This window comes from Ixodes scapularis, unplaced genomic scaffold (assembly GCF_016920785.2).
Source record: "Ixodes scapularis isolate PalLabHiFi unplaced genomic scaffold, ASM1692078v2 PGA_scaffold7__128_contigs__length_106722199, whole genome shotgun sequence".
Taxonomy (NCBI): domain Eukaryota; kingdom Metazoa; phylum Arthropoda; class Arachnida; order Ixodida; family Ixodidae; genus Ixodes; species Ixodes scapularis.
Window position 1 is genome coordinate 74439351 of NW_024609882.1, and position 23229 is coordinate 74462579.

General features: G+C 40.4%; 1 protein-coding gene across 1 annotated transcript in view; it reads right to left on the reverse strand.

Annotated features, from left to right (window-relative positions):
* The window catches only part of LOC120842842, a 52048-nt gene that overhangs the window by 7831 nt on the left and 20988 nt on the right, over window positions 1–23229 (reverse strand). Inside the window, exons 3-4 of the mRNA XM_040214028.1 lie at window positions 2189–2290; window positions 1790–1846 (exon numbers count right to left, since the gene is read on the reverse strand). Of these exons, the coding sequence (XP_040069962.1) occupies window positions 1790–1846; window positions 2189–2290 (159 nt within the window). The remainder of the gene's footprint in view (window positions 1–1789; window positions 1847–2188; window positions 2291–23229) is intronic.

Genomic DNA, 23229 nt, shown 5'->3' on the forward strand with positions numbered 1-23229 from the left:
CCTAATTAAAAACTAAGAACCTGATGAGGTTTACCACGCTGAGAGAGCTTGAGAGCCGCCTGTATGCTTCCTAGTTTATCAGGTGCGAGCACCAAATTCCGAGGATTTATGGCGAAGCGCTGTCTTCCGCATGCCGAGGTCGAGTATTTCAAAGATTCACATGACACAATCAAATGTCTTGCCTTTAAAAGCTTGTAAGTTTCATCATGGCCGATGCCCACTAGTGCGACAAACAGAAACAGCCGATAGCGACAATCCTCATACATGCGCAGCACGCACACGAAGGCACCTTTGTCAGGCTCGCACTCTCTCAGTGCTCGTGATGGAAGCACTACTAATTGCAAAGCCTGTGAAAGATACCTTCGTGTGCATAATTCGCGTGTTTAAGGCTTGTCAATGTCTTCTGTTTCTGCTGTTCCTTTAGGGGATTCGGGCAAAACAGTAACACTAGAAACAATATAGACGAAGGACCTCTGCATTGCTCTGGTTTTGTGTTGATACTCGGCTTCGAGTCCTCTTTATCACTCCCCAAAGGTCGTAATTAGCACGCACAAATGCTATTCCCTTAGATAAATTTACAGAAATATAGACTCTGATGGTTAAAAAACGTCAATTCTCTACTGTACGTTTTGTGGTTGTACTTTTGTGTGTGGGTAGATATTCGTATTAGGATCCTAATTCGCTTTATGTTTTAAAAGAAAACAACACGAATCTATCTTATTACAAGATGACTAACTTGATTTCCGTAAGAAGGTTAAAGTTTTCATATTGTAAGAGCTTTGATGAAAAGAAGCTTCCGCCTGTGGGTCCCATGCTATCATTTACGTAAGCCGGAGGATGTCTGAGTTGAAAACTTCTACCCAGGTTATTGATCGTTCACAGACGCGCTTTCTGGACTGATTAGTTTTCCAACGAGACGGCTGAGACTTTAGGGCTCAGTTTTAGATGCTGTACAGAGGCGATTTGGCTGCACTCCTCAGAGGGATCTATATAAAGCTGCAACAAGAATGCATGCGGGTTTCGCGCAGCGGTAACGTTGATGCTTATCCTCAAACCGGACAATGAATTGTTCTTTTTTTTAAGCTGAATTGTTTTGCAATGTATCATTAAAGAGCGACCGTGCTGAGGGAACTTTGCTCCTTATGATGTATGCATGTATAATGTTAGGTTCACAGGAGGAAATGTGAGTGTAATTTGAGTGAAACCTAACCGTAACCAGTGTTTTAGTTACACAATACAGTACTGCAAAACATATATCTCCACGCACTGACGAATATAAAATCTGCAGTCGGTCACGTCTTGAGCCAATCTCTTAAAATTTTCACATGGCATTTTTCTTATGGCAGCAATGCTATTTTTTGGAAATTATCCAAATGAAGAGCTGCATTTAAACATCTGATACGTACCGCGCAAACATCATATTTTTATCTATTTACTGGTTTCCTTATTGCTTTGAATGCGTGGTATTTAAATGGTTTAAAACATTATTGATATATTCATAGCTTAAATTAGATCAAATGTTCTACTGAATAGTGATTCCAAATAGCACGAGTATATTGTTATGTTAGTAAAAAAAGAAACGTATTAGCAGTAGGGGCGTTTACTGTAAAGGCTTACTTCCAACATGCAGGCTGCATTTCTCAGCTCACCATCTCCTCCTGAACACTACAAAGCAAAATTTTTTATTGTTCTGACTCCCTCCTGAACGGAAAGTTATGTGTGGATAGTACATTTTAAGAAACAGGCGGACACTGCAGCGAAATATATATAGAGGCAGTGTTAAACCAACCTCAAATCCGTACGGCGGAAGTTCACCAAACATCTTCAGGTACGTCGCCCAGTATTCCTATTAGGAAAAAAAAACAATATTGTCACCGTTTCTGAGTTAATATATGCTATGTATAATGCTGATAGTATATACATACTATCAAATGCTCGCTTTGAATGCATGTTCAGCGCAGTTTTAATAATGGCAAATGACCTTAACGCCTGACTAAGAATTACAATTTTTTTTTTCATTTTGTACGCGCCATGAAGGTTTCGCAAACTGACTAAGATAAAAATATTTGCAAATGGATTATAAAAAAAATATATTGTTTAAAGTATCTGATATATCCAGAATCACCCATCAATGGTACTTGCATTCCCAATTGTGAGACAAAGACAGAGTAATTCTAAAGTGACTTACCACCTCGAATATTCGTTCACATTGTGCAGGGGGTAAAAGAAAATCGTGATAGCGTTCTGTGCAAGACACCCAGCAGTTTCCAATGCTCATTGTATAATAATGCTGAAAACAAAAATTCCGTTTTGTTTTATTATGATTTCCTTAGCTATGCTTTAATATTTAATTCGCGTTGGAATATAAAAGAAAACGTATATAATTGTGCATTAAAGTACACGTATATGATCAAATACTTCAATATCATACCATAATTTTAATTTCAGTGGCAGACCATTTACTGTGAAAAACGCAAGTGTTTCAAGACGCCCAAACGTTATCTCAGAAGGAGTTAAACGGTGAAGCTGGTATAAACAGTTAGCTTTACATGTACTACATATGCTAAAACGGCATTCGAATTTGTTCATTAAGTAAGACATAAAATTGGAATGAAAGATAATGAATAAAATTCATGGGAAAGAGAATTCGCATTGGGCATCTATACATCTGCAGTGCCATAAAACATGCCGGACTGTAACTATTTTTCCACAGCTCCGAGATATTTTTATATTCCCACAACAAAATAAATAAATATAAGTCGGACGAGAGCGACGAGAGCGACCTTAAAAAGGGAAATTTATATTAGGTATAACCAGGGATGGGCAAAATACATGCAAATATGTATCGAAATACAAATACAAAATACTTCGTCAAAAATGTATTTAGTTACGAATCTAATTACATTTTCAAAAAACATTTAAGTACACGATACAAATACAACCAAATGTATTTGGTCTCCTCCAAATACTTTTGCAAATACATTCCTCAAAATTTGCGTTAGCGACTTCAGGGCACCTGCAACGGGTTTGTTGGTATCTCATTTTACTTTTGCATCGCACACTCGGGAGTTAGTGTGCGAGGCTCTAGTAACGTAATAGAAATATAATCACAAAAAAAATGTAATCAGCTTGGACGTAATAGGTGAAAAAAGTACAGAGCTTCCAGCCGCTTTTTTTGTCGATTACATTTTGGTATAGACCAACAAAGAACCGAGCCGACCAAGACGCGCAGAACTAGCTAGAGAATTTTTTATTGTTGCAACTTGCACCAGTTACGAAAATCTGGACGGCCCGCGCATTTAGAATGTTCGAGGCAAAAATATGGATGGAAATCAGGCTGGAAACCATCACAAGCTGTCACAGGCACTTATTTAACCAGTCTGCCTGTGAACGTCGATTTCGTCACTATTCTTGCCCTGGACTAGCACCGTAATCAAAAAGTCATTAAACGCTTATACTTGATTGAGAGACACTGCATTCGGTACAAAACGTTGTTTTCTTCCTGCTCTGGACAGTGACAATAAATTTGAGGGATGTATTTTCGCCCACAAAATGGTATTTAATTACAATTGTATTTGAAGTACCTACGTTTTAGTATTTATATACACACGTCAAATACATTACCCAATTTGTAATTAACTACAAATGCAAAATACACAAAGTATTTGAAATACGTATTTCAAATACTTGTATTTATTAATTTAATCCCTGGGTATAACTCTCGCACATCCCCAAGGGAGGTTAGATGACAAAGTTTGTTCTCTGTTTTTATATACCCGTCAAACGTAAAAAGAGTTAATAATGACTTCCAAAAAACTAATTTCAGAGGCTGCTGGGGCCGGCGGAGAGAATGTTGAATCCCTTCAATCAAAGGGGTGGTAAATGTATCCGCCTGAGAGGGAGGCTAGGCGTGTTGATTATTCATGGCTTATAGGTAACAGCGCACAAGATAACTCACACACTCAGAACACATGCACACCGGCAAACACACGCACACGCACAACCTCACCAAACACAAACCAAAAAAACCCACCAGCAAACACACGCAGAGCAAACCAAACCGGCAAATCAGAGGCAAACACACGCATACCGGCAGCGCGAAGTAAGAGGTTATTTTTTTGCCGTTATGCCTATGTCCTTAGTGTGTGTTACCTTGTGCGCTGTTACCTATAATTGAAGCATGTCTGCGTTTACATTACCCCTGTTAAGAATACCCATGTTGCTGGGCTTCGCTCAGAATGGTATGACCTGTCCAAGTTGAAGGGCCTCATTCACCTGTAGTCGCTCGCGCTGCGCATGAGGGTTCTTGCTCTTCAACTAAAAGAAATCTGAATGTACGAGGGCTCTGGGAATTGATGGAAGTAAGTCCTTATATTATATTAATATACACATTACAGTGGATGACCAAAAGTACACCTTACAATTCAGCAGTGAAATCGAGAGCAATAGATTAAAATATTGTGGTTTTTCTTAATGTATTGGAATAAGCTGTGCAACCTAGAAGGTTTGATGTTCTTGCTCCGCCTGTATAAAAGCTAATGCTATGTACATACTTCTGCACTGAGGCAGCGAACTCCTGCTGGAGAATGAGTAGCGGACCAACGTTAGTGTACATAGTGAAGAATCACTATAAAGTCCAGAAATCACATGGAGCAACTATTTCAGTGTTTGGCGGCAGAGTAACATAGACTAAGAGAAGGATTGAGTGTTGTTGTCAAACTTTTAAGTCGAAAAATAGGTGGCCGAACAATACTCGGTTTGTTTTCAAAACGTCAGGAGTATCTAAATGTTTGAAGAGCAAAGAAAGACTGGTATGGATAAATCTGCACTTCATATGAATATCAGAGGCTTTATGGTCTTCATCTTTCAACAGGCATTTGGCGTGTCTCGGAGTTGTGTGGAACTCACCATCGAGAGATCTGCGCCATAGGTGATGGACAGAACCAAATATATTTAGGGCAGACTGCCGTGCTGATCCAAAAACAAATGTAGAATGATCTAGGCGAGACCGTACCAAACAATATAATCTGCTATAGGCGACGTGGGTCTGCTATCCAGGGCATATGTGACAAGACTTCAGGAATGTGTGAGGATCACAGGCATTTTTTAACTCCTTAATGTGACGCATAAACGCGAGGCTTTTATCGAGAGCTATGCCTAATACCGAGTATGCCAACTTTAGGAATATAACCATTATGTTCATAATAAAAATCGAATCTAAACACCGCCCACTCTGCAGTAAAAAGGTTAAGAACCTTTTCAGCGCCAAACTTTAAACCGTCTTTTTGTGCCTATTTTTTATTTAGTTGGTTGTAAATTGCCGCAGCCGCTCAAATCTGTACATTTTGCAAGAAGAAAGAGACCTGTGCATATCGTACATATGTAGGAAATAAGATAGTGATGGTGCTGTCATATATTTGCCAGGTCACTCATTTTTATTGCAAGGCGTTTCACACCTGACATCCTTCGCAAAAAAACACCACTTTGATGGAAATACAGATCCGATAAGGTGCAACCTAATATGACTTGAAAGATTCGCTTCGTCAAAACAATTCCAATAATGTGTAAAACGCTGCCTTGAAAACTTTAGTTATAAAAATCGTTACGTATCGAATACTGTCGCGTCGTGTTGCAGCCCTCATGAAAATGGAAAGATACGGAGACATAGTGATGACGGTGCACAAACGCTTCGCTAATAAATGTTTTTAGGTGAACTAGGTGAAAAGCAGAAGAACGTCCTGCTCGGAAGTCGCACTGATTAAGGTTAAAAATATTATCTGCTTTACGAATGCACGAGGCTGCGATCAATGAGTTCCTTGGAGGGTTTCCCAATCACTTTGCGCGAGCAACAGATATTCGAAGTGCGACTTCATTACTTTATAGTCTTCGGCATCCTACGCTATATTTTCTTTATATGGGAGATTTTATTTCAAACAAGGCACGAATTTTGGGTCGAATTTTTAATTTTCTCAAAAAGTATGTTTTGGGGCAATTGCTATATTAAAAGAATGCGCAAAACGACAATTTCGGCGGATTTTTTGTTCTCAAGTTATGGACCGTTGAAGCGGCCGTGGTGGAAACTAAGGTTTTTCTAGGTTATCGGGGGTGCGATATTTCACTCCATCACTTTTCCATATTTTCTGGGAACATTCTAGTCATTTGTTGTTTATGCTAATTAAGTGTTTAGGTCATAATATTCTTAATGTTTTTTTTTTGTTTTTTTTATTTGTCAAACCGCCATCCTAGGACGATCTTTGACAAAGTTCAGCAAGCTGAGGTTATGTGGCCTAATGAACATATTTTTATGATTTTATATCACCGTAAAGCTCCAATTAAGCTGTTTGTTTTTTTTTGCTACAATTTGAATATTTTGCAATAAACATATAATGCGCTACATGTGCCTGAGGAACGAATAATTCGAAAAAAAACTAGCAAGTTTGAAGTCGGTTTTCTAAAAACCCCACCTTTAACTTCTTTCATTTTGTATTCACAGTTAGGGAACATAGTAGTCTATCAGGAACTATCAACTGAAATTGCAATATATGGTTTGTATGGCCGCTATTAAGGCTAAAATCTCGCGCTGTAAGCGTTTTGAACGGGGCTTCGCTCAGGCGCTCAGCTGAGCAGAATCTTGGCCATTATAAGGTTTTCCCTTTATCGTTCGCAGCTACATCAGTATCCAACCATGAACGTTAATAAAATTTGGAGTAGTGTACGGAAAAAAATTTACTTAGAAGTCCGTATCCAAGAGTGCGGGCACCCAGCGCTTGCTTCCTCCCCATACGGGGGAACGCAGATCGTCAGAGAATTCCTCCGGGCCCTTTTGCTTTTGGCTATGAGTTTGGAATACCGAACTTGATATGTAATTGTCATATTTTTATGTCAAACAGATATGCAGTGCATAGACATATGTACGATTTAGTATTTGACGCTTACGAAGTACGTTATTTTTTTTTTTGTGCGCGTACGGATTTTGTTGTAAAATAACGAGCATTTCGTAGCGTCTTAGGCTTGAAACGTGTTAGTGATTTGTTTACTAATTCCGAATTGTTTTAATGTTTATGGTTTGATATTGAACTAACTGCTACTCAAAAGAAAGGTCATAATTGAAGCTTTACGGTGATATAAAGATCATAAAAATATGTTGATTAGGTCACACTGCACAGCTTGCTGTACTTCGTCAAATATCGTCGCAAAGACGCAATTTGACAATTAAAAAAAAAAAAGAAAAATCATAAAAATGTTATAACCTAGACGCTTCATTAGCATAAAAAAAGCTTATGTCGAGAGTGTTCCCGAAAAGCTATATTGATGGAGCGTAATAAGTATGGAAAAGGGACGGAGTGAAGCATGGCACCCCCGATAAGCTGGAAAAACATGTTTCCACCTTGGCCGCTTCAACGGTCCGTAACTTGGGAACAAATAATTCGACGAAATTGCCGCTTGCGTCTTCTTTTAATATAGGAATTGCCCCCAAAATATATATAACAAACATTAAAAATTCCACCTAAAATTTGTGTCTGAGTTGAGATGAAATCACCCACACATATATATTATATGGGTGGTTTCATCTCAAATCGTGCAGCCAAAAAGGGTCGAATTTTTAATTTCGATCAAAGAAATATATGTTATGGCGCCGTTTCTAAAACTGCAGTCACCACAAACCGCAAGTTCGTCATATTTTCTGTTCTCGACTTATGAATTTCGAAAGAGGCCCCGGCGAAAAGCAGTGTTTTTCACACTCGCCGCGGGTCGGATGTTTCGCTTGATCTCCCGCCATGGATTTTCAGTCCACATTATATTATATTTTTTAAAGCACTCTGTGGACACATTTAAAAGGCTCCAATACCATGAAATAATTTTAGGCGTTTTGCTTTTTTTCTGTAAAAATGTCAAAAACGCCTCCTCGGTCAATTGTTGACGAACTTTGACAATTAATTACTGGCGATCTACTTGGGTTACACCGATTTTTTTTATGTCCACAGAGAGCCCAAAACACGCTCTTTACATTTATTATAAAATAACTCGGTTGTATAAAATATCCTTTGCGGTACGTTTACGTTAATATTATGCAAAAACCACAGAGTACCATTTTTGATATCGATTTTCTCAAAAAACCCATTTTTTATTTTTTTTATTTTTTGTTCAAATGTAGATATGATAGTTGTCTACACGAAAATCAATCCAAGAAAGTGTATATTTTGTTTGTATGTTTTATATTTAGGCCTCAATATCGGGAAAAAAACGTCTTTGTTTTGCAAGCCCTAAGTCAGACATTGCGACCCATGCGTCTCTATGAAGTGTGAAGAAGTTTTCTTGAATTTTCTTCTGCATTTTGTAGACAATTATAAACGAATTTTGTGGTATTGAATATTTATGTATGTTTTGATAAGTGCGGGAACAACGAGATACATATCTAACCAAATCAGCAGGCCTAGAGACTTTCAATAACCAAAAGGCACAGACGTTGTATTGTTTCGATTTATAAACCTTTCACAGTAAACTAGCACGACTAGCTATTAGCTGTAATATTACTAAGACAAAGAAAGTCACCACATCCGTCGATATGTTATATACAATTCTTTCCGAAACCAAACACTGGGGGTTTGTTCACCGCACATCGCACAGGTCACCAGGGAATGTCCTTTCACTTCCGTAATACACAAAAGTGGTGACACAGAAACGGTCCGAAACACACAGAGAGTGTGTCATGGAGAGGGGTAGGAAATAAAAATAAATAAATAGGAATTAAATTGCCCAACTGCGATCTTAACGAAAATTGCGTTAAAAAAATAAATAAAGTATTTAGGTTCGAGCGGTGGCAAGGCGATAGGTCCACGTCTGGTGGAGAGTCCGACAAAGAAGTCGACAACACGTAAAGGTAAAACAAAAAAAAAAATTCAGTAATTTAATAAAGACGGGAAAACTCAGCCGCACATGGCAAGAACAATAACCAACTCCTCCGGGCATTCCCTAAACGGGATGCAACCAAATGCGTGCGAACACGCTCTCTACATCACCGCCTAGGCCGCTACGGTATGACAAAATAAACCCAACAACTGAACAGTGCTAACAAACAGTTAGTAAGAAAACATAAAAAAAAAAAACGTTCAAAAACGCACCCGAGAAATTGAGTTCAGCGGGGCGAAAAAAAAAGAAACACGAGTCGGTCCCACGACACTGAAGTCTGTCATGATGACGGCGTCCAGATGATGCTCGAATCTGTTCCTCCCTCTATTACGCACATCCACGACGGCTGTGCGGAACAGTGGCTGTGCGAAAGAAAGTGAAGAATAGATTCAAGCAGGCGATGCGCGAGAAGGTAACCGAGACTATGCCTGAAGCTTCATATCGGGAGAGGAGCTTTCGAGGTAGTTTGTGCAGTTACTCAAACTTTTCCCTTTTTCAAAAGAACACGTCAGCCGGCGCTGACTTTTCATCTCGGGAGAAGCCTACTCTTCACAAACGGTTATAGTTGACAAGGAGGCTGACTTCGACCCAACTAGTTTCCGGGCAAAATACAAACACAAGTATATTTACCAACACGCTCGTTTTAATGTCAGTCTCCGGGCTTTGCTGTTTCCAAAAGAGATAACCCTTTATAAGGACAGAACAAGCGGGTTGGTGGGGATAATTAAACTTAAACACTACCTTCTCGTTTTCTTCCTCAAGTTTAATAGATAACCCTTCGGTGCTATCGTATCTCCTCGGAGAGAGAGAGAGAGTGCGGATGTTTCAAGGTAAGGATAGGGCGCTCGAAGCTGGGGCAAACAGGCGGTATCGTTTCACGCATGCACGGATGGCTGGTTTCAAATTTCCCCACATCCCTAACGAAACCGGCCCATCTTCGTGTGTGCGTCTGTGGGATTTCCGTCCCGCGCCGCCGGTTTTAGCGCGCACGCGGCGTTGTTTTGGCTGGCAGAACAGTTGTTGACCGTCGATATTGTAAGGCCGTTGTGTCCTCATCCTTTCAGGCAACGATTCCTTTGCTTTCTCTTGTGCAATACTCTGACTGACTCCTCCTGGGTGGCTGTCACTGTTCGCCGCGTCAACGACACAATCGTACCATTTCACTCCTCGTGACACAGGGTGCGCTGCTCGCTTTACTGTCACGGGCCGTCCTATCTAACACAACGAGCGCGAAAGGTCGTGGTCATCTGCTGGCTCCGAATGGGCGGGACGTTCATGCAGGCCAATGAGGGCACCGAATCAATACGACGTCTGCGGACTCCTGCACGTTAAAAATTTACGACACCTGCTGGTCTGTTAAGAAGTGTTGCTTTCTCTTTTTGGAACTCCTACGATGTAGCTTGCCGCCTATAATAAAATTTAGATAATCAATAAATATAACAGGGTGGAAATACTGTATCTCATTTTTATGTGGGAACGTTGAAAAAGATAAAAAAAACTATTTCCAAGCTTGTGAAGACGCGCAATTCGTAAGTCCATTTCGTGCCGTAAAAACACGTTTTTGTACGATATTGATGCTTAAATATAAAACATACAAACAAAATATACACTTTTTAGACTTGATTTTCGCGCAGAAAACTATCACATCTACATTTTAACAAAGAATAAAAAAAATGGGTTTTTTGAGAAATTCAATTTCAAAAATGGTACTTTTTGGTTTTCACATAATATTAACGTAAATGTGCCGCCATAAATATTTTATACAGCCAAGTCATTTTATAATACTCATGAAGAACGTGTTTTGGGCTTTCCGTGAACATAAAAAGTATTGATGTAACCCAAGTAGATCGCCAGTAATTAATTGTCAAATTTCGTCAACAATTGAGCGAGGGGGCGTTTTTGACATTTTTACAGAAAAAAAGCAAAACGCCTAAAATTATTTTATGGTATTTGAGCCTTTTAAATATGTCCACAGAGTACTTTAAAAAAGATAATATAATGTGGACTGAAAATCCACGGCGGGAGATCAAGCGAAACATCCGACCCACGACGGGTGTGAAAAACACTGCTTTTCGCCGCGGCCTCTTTAAAAATTCATAAGTCGCGAACAAAAAATCCGACGAACTTGCGGTCTGCGACGACTGCGTTTTTAGAAACGGCGCCATAACATATATTTTTTTCATCGAAATTAAAAATTCGACCCTTTTTGCCTGCACGATTTGAGATGAAACCACCCATATACCTATATATGTGTATATATATTACGCAATTTATTTTCACCGCTTGTACGGAAAAAGAAAATGTAGTTCACACATCTGGAAGCTTCACTCTGTCTACGTTTAGCCAGTGCCACAAAACAGGACAGCAAGAGCACGGCGGGAGAACAATACATCGTTGGAGTCAACACTTTGACGAAGCACGTGATTCTCTCGATGTCATCCTACTTGCTCTCGACTATGTCGAAGACTGCTTGGCTTTTTTTATTTCATCAGCATTAGTCTTGAGCGAGCTCCCCCGTGATGGCACAGCAGAACAGCGACTGCGCGTCCTTCGGCGCCTATGGGATGTTTTCCTGCATTACTATTATGAAGTTATTCTACGTCTTCAACGAACTATTTGGTGAGTGCTGTTGGCGAGAGATGCAAAGCTACTACGAGCAAGCCGTTGTCGACCTTTTCGGCACACAATTTACCAACTTCGTCTGACATGCCAGAGATATCGATGGGTACAGCACAGTCCCTTACCCATGTAGATGGCCCCTTGGCTAACGAGTACACCATGGTTTCATACGAGCATCACAGTGATTCATGAATGGGGATAGCACTTGCCTGCCCACGGGGTGACTGACATGTCCCCTTCTGCTCCTCTGATCTTCATCTCCTCCTCCTCTCCTGCTCCCCTTCTCCTCCTCCTTCCTCCTCCCCTCCCCTGCACTTCTTCACCTTTTGCTCCTGTCCTCCTACTTCCACGTGACCCTCGTGACATCACGTGTTACGTTATTATGGGAACCATCCCATAATGCAACGCGCGGTTGCGCCGACTGTTACGTCGACACCGACGTCGACAGCGACGGCGACGGCGACGCCGCTCAAGCTGGAAACGGCCGCCTAAGAGCTGCCCAAAGCACTTACTGTGCTTTAAAATCTAGTTTTATACGTGGATCGTTTTTTTACTGACTTCTTTTTGCCTTTTAGTAGAATCGCTTGTGGCAGGAAGATAACCTTGATACTGAAATGGTTCCGTCCTCGTCGGATTTTTTTGCCACGTTCCCCCCAGGTTCTTCGGTTCCAGCCGTCGGCAGACGCCTGCAGGTCGATTGCCTTGACGGCTTACAAGGATTCTTCCGAAGTAGGGACAAAGGTTCGAGTTGGTTGATACGGCCGCGGGATCACAAAACAGCAAGGGCAGATGGATGGGGCCATTTCATGCTCTGGGGTGATTGCTGGTATTCAAGTACTATTCCTGTGGTTGGGACACGGTGCCTGGCACCGTCCTGGCTGGTTTAATAAGGCATGACGACGAAACACACACATTGTCGGAGACGCCTGTGTTTCGCCGATGCCGTCACTGTTCGTGCAACTCACCTACAGACAAACTCAGCATAGGCTTTTTTCACGAGGAAATAAAGGTACTTCTTTGCATCAAGGTATGATTTATTTTAATTTACTTTCGCGGTAAGTACTTTATTTTCTTGATTCTGGACTGGACACATTTGAAAGTACGGGTGGAGATCATCGCACTTCCCACATTTGGGATTTTGCTCATACATATCAGCAGCATACTTTTCACTAGGGTACTTGGCAGTAGAATCATCTCCCCTACAGCTCCCTGACCAATGGCCAAAACGTTGGCACTTAAAGGGATACTTCAACGAAATTTAAAATATACTCGTCGTGTTCAAAAATAGGTTGAATATGATACACAATATCCATAAATGACAATCTTACGTTTGTATTTTCAGCCTGGTGGCAGCATTTCTCGTTATAAACGGCCCAACCGTCCAAGCGCTCGAAGAACAGCCAGTGGAGACCATGTGACATCAACGCAATCGTGACGTAGTTCGTCTCCAGACGAGCAAAGCTACGGCGAGGCTGACGTCGAGACGATGGCCAAGTCGTTCCAGCCAGTGAAGTGGCTGCTTTTGTACGAATTTTGAGTGACGGTTTAATCTTCTATAATCTCGTAGGGGGATAATAGCGACTTCTGGGACACACAGAAGGCATTCAGGGAAGAGGGGAGTTCCTCCTTTCCCTCTTCGCTCGTCGTGGCCGGAGGCGAAACAGTTACCGTCACTAGCTGTCAAGGTTCCTAGACAAGCATTACAAACGAGGCGTCAGCGACATCCGGAAGGTGCTCTTTGCTAATCGTTTAATTCGTTTTGAAATTCCTTTTTGTGACTTTTATAAGAAGATATTGCTGTGTTCGATCTGATACTGCTCCTTTGAACACGTGTAGACCAAAAAATGAGCGCCGAAATTTTGTTGTAGTATCCCTTTAAAGCAATACAGAGGTTCCGGCGTATATGACCGGATACTTCTGTGGGGTTTCATCTTTAAAGCAGTAGGAAGGGCTGACATAACATGGCCCCTTTGCCGTTCTACACCAATAAGGCGAAAGTTGATATACGTCCCGCTCCAACAATTTCCATGCTGAGAATACCTCCATAGGCTCTGCATCTGTTTTTTCAAGCAAGTCACCTCCAGTGATGACCCTTTGATGATGTTAATGATTTCTGTGGTGAGTCACACTAACCAAGGTTCCCTCTACTTTTTTTTTGTCTAGCTCAACGAGTATGTCTCCTCATATCATCTCTATGGCAGTGATTTTTGCACCGACAACACGTCATATTGTTTTGGACGCCAGAAAGGGCGAAAGTTTAGCAAGTGGCATTTCGTTCATTCTTCTTGGAACCAAACCCGAGTTGAGCACATGCATCATGATGCCCTTTTATTCTAGACACATGTTTGTCAAGCACAGCCAGGCGTGGGAGGGTGAGCCTACGTGTTTTGAGGTACGCGGCGACGTCTCTTATTATACACGAATTAGCACAGCTCCTTATGTAAGGCTTCAATTTGTGGTGGAATCGTTGCCATTAAAATCATGAAAACAGTGATCACTTTGTTTTAAACACTGAAACTCCAGTGTCCTTATGAGAACATTAAAAAAATCTTCAAACGCAGAATCAAATGAATAAAAAGCAAGCTATATATATGTTCTTACCTCAATAAACAACATTATCAAGAGCTACCGTATTTGCATTTGCAAAACGTCACTTTAACGTTTTCAATGTTTGCGGCGTTTGTGTGGAACCGTTCTATGGAGTAAATTTTGGTTTAGACTAATTTAAGTTAACAAATCAAATATAATTAATTGAGTATGAATGACAAGTATCTACAATATACAGGTAGCCAAAAACGGGGCTTTCTCTTAATTCTACCTAAAAACTTAAATTTAATGCGACCATTAATCGCATTCAGAGCACTATAAAAGAACCGTCGGCTTGCCGTTCCTCTGTGCCAATTGTCAACATGTGATGCTGGTAGACAAAGAACTACGAACTTCGTGCAAGTGGCAGTGGTTGAAAGCCACTAAACTCTGTCATGCTTGTGTTACGGGAAGCTGGAAGGGGTTATACCCCCTTCCAGTCGCAAAGAATACGAGCTGGCCGAGCCGGGTGCTAGATGAAAAGAATAAAATGCAACTTGCAAAGCCTCCAGCTTGCAAATGGGTGGTTTAATCTCAACTCAAGCACGGATTTCGGATTAAATTTTTAATTTTGACAAAAAAAATATATATGTTTTGGAGGCATTTCGCAAATGAAGGAAGGCGCAAATCGTATGTTTCCAGATTTTTTTTTCTTGAGTTATGGACATTTTAAGCAGACGAGGTGCAAACTGACCTTTCTCTTGCCTGTCGGAGGTGTCATGTTTCACTCCTTTCTACTTTTTGCCCTTTTTTTGTGGTGCAATGTAACTTTTTGGCCACTCTCAGAATAGGGATTATTTTTAGTCAATAGTTTTATTGTGATTATTTGTCTTTAATTTTGTTTTAACTATTGTCAAAATGTGTCCCTTTGACAATATTTTTCAAAGTTTGACCAGCTCTTCCGTGTGATTTATTCGAGATATCCGAACATATTTAAAATTTTCAGAAAGCTAACTGTATACTCTTTATATAGATAACAAATTTAACGTGGTGTGTCAAAGGGAAAGGGCAGTGTGTTCTCGTAAATAAAGGACTTTTACAAAATATTGGCAAATTGGAGATCGATTTTCTAAAAAACTAACCTTTTATTTGGCTGATATTTTTCTTTAGCTATTTATTGCAGTGTTTTATAAGGCAATATAAATAGAAAATGTAATATTTTGTTTGTATGGCAGCTGTGAGAGCTTGAAACCTGATTTGGTTTGGCTGTTTTGTCAGTAAATCAACTTTTTCGCAAAAATTCATGAATTCAAAATTGGCACCTCTTATTTGTTAATCGATACCTGTGAACACACTAAAATTCTCATAAATAATTTTAACGCAATTAGTTGTATGAAATATATTTCAGAAAATTTGTCAATATGGCGTTTTTGGACAATATTTGGGAATGTTTGCCAGCTCTTTCGTGTGACCTATATAAGCTGTCTTAAAATATTTAGTATTTTCAAAAAGCTTAGACGATACTCCTTCTAATGATAACAAATTTTATGTTGTGTGTAAAAAAGAAAGGACAGTATTTTTTTCGTAGAGCAAGGACTATTTCAACACATTTGGGAATGAGGGGGCATTTTTTAAAAAGCCTACCTTTTCCTTTGGCTAATTGTGTTTTTTTTAGCTACCTTTTGCGGTATTCTATAAAGTAAAATAAACAAAAAAGAGAATACTTTTGTATGGCGGCTACGAAAGCTTACATTCAGTTTTTGTTCACTTACGCCTAGTAATACAAATGACTTACACAAATACACTAACTCATTATTAACGCCTCTGAAATTTTGAGTAACTACCTGAAAATTTCTTTACTAAAAGAAGATGCAAACGGCGAGTTATACTAATAAAGGGTCTGGGTCATTATATGTTTTTTTTTTTCAAACAGCCTCTTTTCAACAATATTTGACGAAGTTCAGCAAGTGGTACTGTGTGACCTAATCAAAATAATTTTATGATCTTTACATCACCGTAAAGGTCTAATTAAGGTATTTCTTTTGACTAAAATTTGGATATTTTGCGGTAAACATGTAACGTGGAACATTTGCCTGAAATACGAACATTTAGAAAGACTTGCAAGTTTGAAATCCAATTTCTAAAAAAAGCACCTTTCTTTTTCTTTAATTTTATATTTACAGTTAGGTAATATAGAAGTCTTATTAGGAACTACAAAGGGAAATTTTAATATATTCTTTTTATGGCTGCCATTAGGACTCGAATCTCGTGCTATAGGAGTTTTAAATTTGACTTTGCATATACGCTCAGCTGAGCGGAATTTCGACCTATGTAAGGTTTTCTATTTAATGTTAGTACTTACCTCAATATATGAGCGTAAACGCCAGTGAAGCAACAATATTTATCCTAACAAGATCTATTCCCCTGGCAGTTGCTTGATTTGCAAGGTGTGTGAGCTTCGCCCTATGTATTGACGGAGAAGATACGTAACGTCTATACTCCCGGCCAAACTTAAGTCAAGGGGGAAAATTCAAAGTAACCCGGCATAAATAACTGAAAATAGAAATTAAACCCAAACACATGACTAACACATTTGAAGCCTTGCACGCTACGAAATGCTCGTTATTTTACGAAAGAGTCGGTACGTGCAAAAAATAAACCGTACTTCTTTATGCGTCAGATACTAAATCGTACATATGTATATGCACTGCATATCTGTATAACATATATAAATATAACAATTATATATCAAGCTCGGTATTTCAAAATCAAAGCCGAAAGCAAAAGGCCCCAGAAGAATTTCCTAACGATCTGCATTCCTCCGTATTGGGAGGAAGTAAGAGCTGTGCCCGCACTTGTGAATACGGACTTCTAAGTAACTTTTTTGAAGTAGACTACTCCAAATTTTACTAATGTTTATGGTTGGGTATTGAGGTAACTGCTCACGATAAATAGAAAGCCTTTCATGTGACAAAATTCTCCTAAGCAGAGCGCCTGTGCCAAGTCCCGTTTAAAATGCTTATAGCACGAGATTCGAGTCTCTTATAGCGGCCATACAAACAATATATTACAATTCCTGTTGATAGTTCCTGATACACTACTATTCTTCCTAACTGTAAACAAAAAATAAAAGAAGTTAAAGGTGGGGTTTTTAGAAAATCCACTCCATACTTGCGAGTTTTTTTTTTCTCGAAATATTTGTGTTTCAGGCACATGTAGCGCATTATACATTTTGCGCAAAGTATTCAAATTATATTTAAAAAGAGCTTAATTGGAGCTTTACGGTGATGTAAAGATTATAAAAATATGTTGATTAGGTCTCAAGGAAAGCTTGTTGAACTTCGTAAAATATCGTCGCACAGAAGCGGTTTGACAATTAAAACGAAAATCATTAAGGATCTTGTGACCTAGATGCTTAATTAGCATAAAAAGCATATCTCAAGACTGTTTCCAAAAATTTAGATTGATGTAGCGTAGAAAGTAGGGAGAAGGGATGGAGCGAATTATGATACCTCCGATGAGCTGGAAGACGTAAGTTTCGACCTTGGCCGCTTCAATTGTCCATAACTTGGGTAAACAAAATCCGATGAACTTGCCGTTTGTGTCTTCTTTTACTACAGAAATCGCCCGAGAACATGTATCTTTTGAAAACGAACTAGAAATTCGACCACAAATTCGTGCCTGAGTTGAGAAGTAATCACCTAAATATACTAAGCCGACTTTCATTATAGAACAATTGGAAATGGGAGAGTTTTCGCCATCCTCGTTTAAGAGCTCAGACTTCATGGGGTTCTCGGCGTCATATTTGTGCTGCCCCGGCTGAATGACCGCTGGTCCAGTTCAAAAGTAGCGCACTTTCTAAGTGCACCTTGCCAGCTACGGCATTATAGGTTGCATGTGATAGTATTAGAGTTTCATACCCCTCCACACAGTTGCAAAATCCTCACTAATGCATGATCTACTCTCCTCTCGTGATGATCTCACAGAAGACACGTGGTACGGAGCTCGTCGCTTTTATTCATAAAACATACGTATGCTCAGTGATCAGTGAGCATAAAATAAGTTAAATTGTCTCAATGTCATGATTTACCAGGGTGAGTCCTTATTAAAGTGGCGGCATAGCGCGGTCGTTTTATTGGGCCAACCAGACGTAAAGACGCGTAAGCACGGAGTGTGTAGCTCGTTACTTGAGAACCGTTAACCTGTCTCGAGAAGGGAAAAAAAGAGGCAACCAGTGCTTGAGTTTGAACCCCGGTCACCGGCGTTGAAGCCGATTGCGCAGCTGATCGGGCTACGGACTTAGCTCGCCGGAAAAGGTTGAGCAGAGGCTTTTGGGGTGAGAAAGAGCGCAGAGCGGAGAACAGTGTAAACAGACAACAAAAGAGGAACAGAAACAGTAGTGTAGAAAAATTGGGCGGAGCGAGGAGTCGAAAGGGACGAAATCGCGCTTGCTGAAGGAAAGCGCGCTGTTGCAAAAAGAGACAATGATTTGACATAACTAATTTCCATTCAAAACCCTACCTTAAAGAACCACCTTACCTAAGAGCACCACCCACCCCAGGCACTGAAAAACTAAGGGTATTCTTGCCCTAGGCACGACCCGCACTAAAGGCAAAACCCATTATATTGAGAGTCTGAATTTAAACGCGCTTTACAAATTAAACATGCATCCAGTCAAGTTAAAAGGTAATATTGTTTGGCCAGGCGGGAAGTTCAGACGACACTCATTGGTTTTGAGGGGAGGGGGAGGCAGGGGAGAGAGACCATGACAGCAAGAAAACGTTTGTGCCATGCGTGAAAAACACCTAGACCATCTAGATTATTAAACAAGTTTTGTTTCAACTTAAAACAATACAAATTTGTTTTTTTTTTTAATAAGAAGTACGGAGTAGTACAACATGTCACACATTACTCATAACTTTGCTTTAATGTTTTCTTAAATTCAATAAACAGCCCAACAATGAGAACCTGCCAGGACAATCTTGCGACACAGATAGACACTTTTGATTTGTGCAACGCGCTGAATGAATAAAAAACGAACAGGTTTCGGTGCTGGTATAAAATTTCGGACATTGATTGTTGATATTCATCTAATATAAAAAATTCGACCACAGTGAGCTCATTCGGGGCATTCTCACTTGACAAAGACCGGCAGAAGACATATTAACACTTGTGCATTCCCATGGTCTTTTTTTTTTTTTTTCAAAGTGCGCTCTAAGACGTCCCTAAAAAAGATTTCATAGCAGCATTCAATATAGCATGCTACGTAGTTTCCGGCACTTTGCATAGGAAACACTATGTTGTTCATAAAACAAGAGCTCCTTTTTCTTCAGCCCCACTTTGTTCGGTAGGATGCATCAATGAAACTTTAAAAAAAATTAAGGTTTTGTCTCCTTGGGGGGGGGGGGGGGGGGAGGGGGAGGGGGGGACGCACATATTTTCAAAGTGCGATAGTAAGTCGTAATCTTGACAGTTGCTGATGATTGCACGATAAATTGGTGATGGCAAAATAATCCTCTACAAGCTCTCGTGATAGCGCTTTTCTTGACACAGTTTAAGGTAATCCAGAGAACATCGTGCAGCTATAAATCTAGAGAGTCGACATCTTCCTTAAAGTACCCCAGTAATTGTGGGAACTGGTCTCCAGTCATAGCAATTAAAACACAGGGAATGTAGGATGCAAATGTAGTCAGGATTAGCTCCAACACAACTGGAGACTCCTGATCCTAAAAACAAAAACCGCGCTACCAGTTGACGGGTAAAGAGGTGCGAGATTCCGATGCCTCCCGCTGAGATGCGACGCAAGAGGGTGTCCTGTCGGATTGAATTTGCAGAGCGATTTTTAAATACAGCGAAAATCCTGTGGAACTTTTGGATGTTTCGCAGTGCACAGTGCAGAACCTGTAATACGTACCAGAGTTTAGCAGCAAGAAATGGGTTGCAAGTGGTGGACCTTACGAAAATGGATACATATCGGTGTGCCCAGCGCTTGGCGCGCTGTTCTAGGTCTGTTGACACATCCGACCACTAGGTCATACATTTTTGATAATGCCGCAAATGCACTCCTAGGTATCGTCAGGGTGCGGATATCCACTCGATACCTTCATATTTAGAGGGAGTCTATTCCGAATACCCGTGCCAAAACCCTGTGTACTGGAGCAGTTTAATGCAGCTCCTGTGGTTGCGTAGAAAACGCGTGTAAGCGCAGTAGCGTGCCTAACACTTGGTTTGTTTCTGCAGAAAATGGCAATATCGTCCGCTAAGGTCGAACTTTGTTTTCCGCGCCCTGCAAATCGCAAACTTTTACAATCACGCTCCGAATCTTCGGCAAAGGGTCTCGAGATACAAGGAGAAAATCAGGTGAGAAAGGGGGTAACCTTGTCTAACTCTGGAGGTAACAGAGATTTTTTCCGAAGCACTATTTTTTTCTTTCTTCCTACTAAGGCACTTTGTGCGCAATATTTGAACGCCTTGTGGAATTGTTTTCTCAGCCCAAAGCGCTCTAAAATTTTGAAAATTACATCATGCTAAACACGATCAAACGCTTCCTGGAGATCTATTTGAAAGACACCCACCTGGTCGGGGGGGGGGGGGGGGGGGGGCATGATAAGGCACAAATTTCAAAATGATACGAGCTTCGTGAATTTTGCGATATATAGCCTATTCCCATATGTTTCGTGCTGTCCGACTAGGTCGGTGATGACTCCTTGTAACCTAAATAACAATATATTGGCAAACATCTCAATCCAAGATGCCCAGAGTAATGGCACGGTGTCCGACGACGTGGAAACGTTTGTTCTTGTCTTTACCTTTTAGGATTAAGATAGTGTGTTACCATAGATACAAAGTGCTGCAGTTCACTTATATCTTCCGGCTCTCGAATAATTCTTCGCAAAATATGGCCGATTGCATAATTGTGCGCATTGTAGAACTCCGCAATAATACGATTAGCACCAGGCAGTTTTCCGTTTGGGCCAATGTCAATGCCATTTTCTATTTCTGTTGATTAATGACGTCTTCCATATTAATTATATGGTGCGCGCTTAATCGCAGGAGCGCCTCTACCAACTTCGAGTTGCATTCCTTGTTGTGGACGTCAATCCTTTCTCCGGAGAGTGTGTGGTAACGCGGCAATGTTCAGCGAACACATGCTCTATCGCTTGCTTGTCGGTAGCTATCCTACTCGTATGTTGTATTTATGAAACTTTCTTCGCCACAGTGAGGCATTTCTGATCTACCATCGCTCTCTATTTCGGCAACTCCCTGAGGAGAAGTCATTCCACTCGGGAGCGCACGACCGCACCCTAAGAGCGCTATTGGTACGGACTATCTATTTGACTCCGTGACGTCACTCAAATATTTCGCCCCTGGCCCTGTATTCGTGCATTTCAGCTGGTGCGAAAAAATGGGCTCGTTCAGTAGTTTGTTTTATTTTTTACGGTTATGAAAATTAAAAACATTGAATCTTTAAATTGCGAGTATATACACGTCTTTCTTAAAAAGCTCCGGAAGCATAAAATAATGCTGGTTCCGATTTGCAAATTCTTTGTAGAGCTGCCATGTGTCATCTGTACACGATTCGTATCTAAGTAGCTGAGAGTTCAGCGTCCATATTGTTCAGTCGATATACTTTGGCTTTTGAGAAATTTGTCAAAATGTAATAGAGATCACGCAGTGGTGTCAAAAGGAAACCGGTTTGGTGGCATATCTGTTCCATTCTTTAATAAGCTCTAAGAAATATAAACCTTATCTAACCGAGCGTTTTTGCAACCGATAAATAAAATCGTACGGCTCAATTATGTCAAGTAATAAATTCTGACTTTTATCAATACGTGTTGTGTTAGGAAGTCGGTCGTCCGTACTTCTAACACAATTAAAATCGCGAAGAATAATGACTTTAGTCACAAAGTGCATGGGAGCGCAAATTGTTGAAAACAAATAACTCGCTTGTGGACATTATTTGGATCGTAAAGGTACATCTCTCTATTATAATCCCTATGCGGTGAAGTTGCATATAACACCTCTGCCACAAGGATCGCATGTTACCACTAATTGGGACAGCTGGGCAAGCACCTTTATTAATAGAAAACAAAAAACCGCCCTGAATACCCGACGGCGTAGGTTACACAAACGTAGCAGATATTTAAAAGTTAATGCAATGTAGAATCTACCGGTTCTACACTGGACAATTAACTTTCCTGAATCTCCCAATAATCAATGTTTTGTATCTTCAAGCAAACTCAGTAATTAATAGTGTTTTTCCCCTGTAATAATCCCTCAAAGATTTAGAGTAGCAAGGCGAAAACCATTGACTATTTTGATTCAAGGAGGGGGCGGTTCCTTAATTTGTCGTACCAAATACTTCATAGCAGCGAATGCACACGCTTGCTCGCACTGTTGTCCGGCGGTGAAGCCTGCTTCCTCTCGGCCTTGTTGCTTTCATTGGGCCCTTGGTTGGTGCGGATTTCTGTAGCTGTTCTTTATCGTTCGGGATACTAGGTGGAAATCAGACCTCTGTAGGTTTAGTGTAACTGGTTTGCGAAGAACCAGCCACGGCGGGCTCAGCAGTGCGGCCCTTGCGAATCTCCGTGATATCCTTTGACGACTGGCTGCACTCTGCTTGTCCGGAAGGTTTTTTTTTTTTTTTTTATTTACCCTAAGTGCCCTTTCGGGCATTACATAAGAGAAATTTTTAACACCAATATTATAAACAATACAAACAATGAACAAATAGCGGTAACACATTGCGAGCAACGAAAATAAAAAAATAAATAAATAAAAAAAGCGACGGAGAAACAATTCAAAGTTGTCATGGCGAAGCAAAGCATACAGACGGACAATGACTTAGGCTTTTTCTGAGATAAAGAAAAAATCAAGAAGCCTAAAAATGTTTAGTAATCCTGTATGACTGCAATGTTACTTGGTAAGGCGTTCCATTCATTTACTGCGAGGTTCAGCGGGGAGTATTTGTATAAGTTAGTACGTGCAAACACTGAATTCACTTTGTTACGATGATCAAAATGGGGAAAAATGCGGGTAGCGGACACATTGTGCGCTTGACTGAGAGATGATGAACTGTGGTGGATTTTATGAAATAAAAAAAAAACGTGCGATACGCCTTGTGGTCGCGAGGGGCATTAAATTTAATGATTCTTTGATAGCGGTGATGCTACT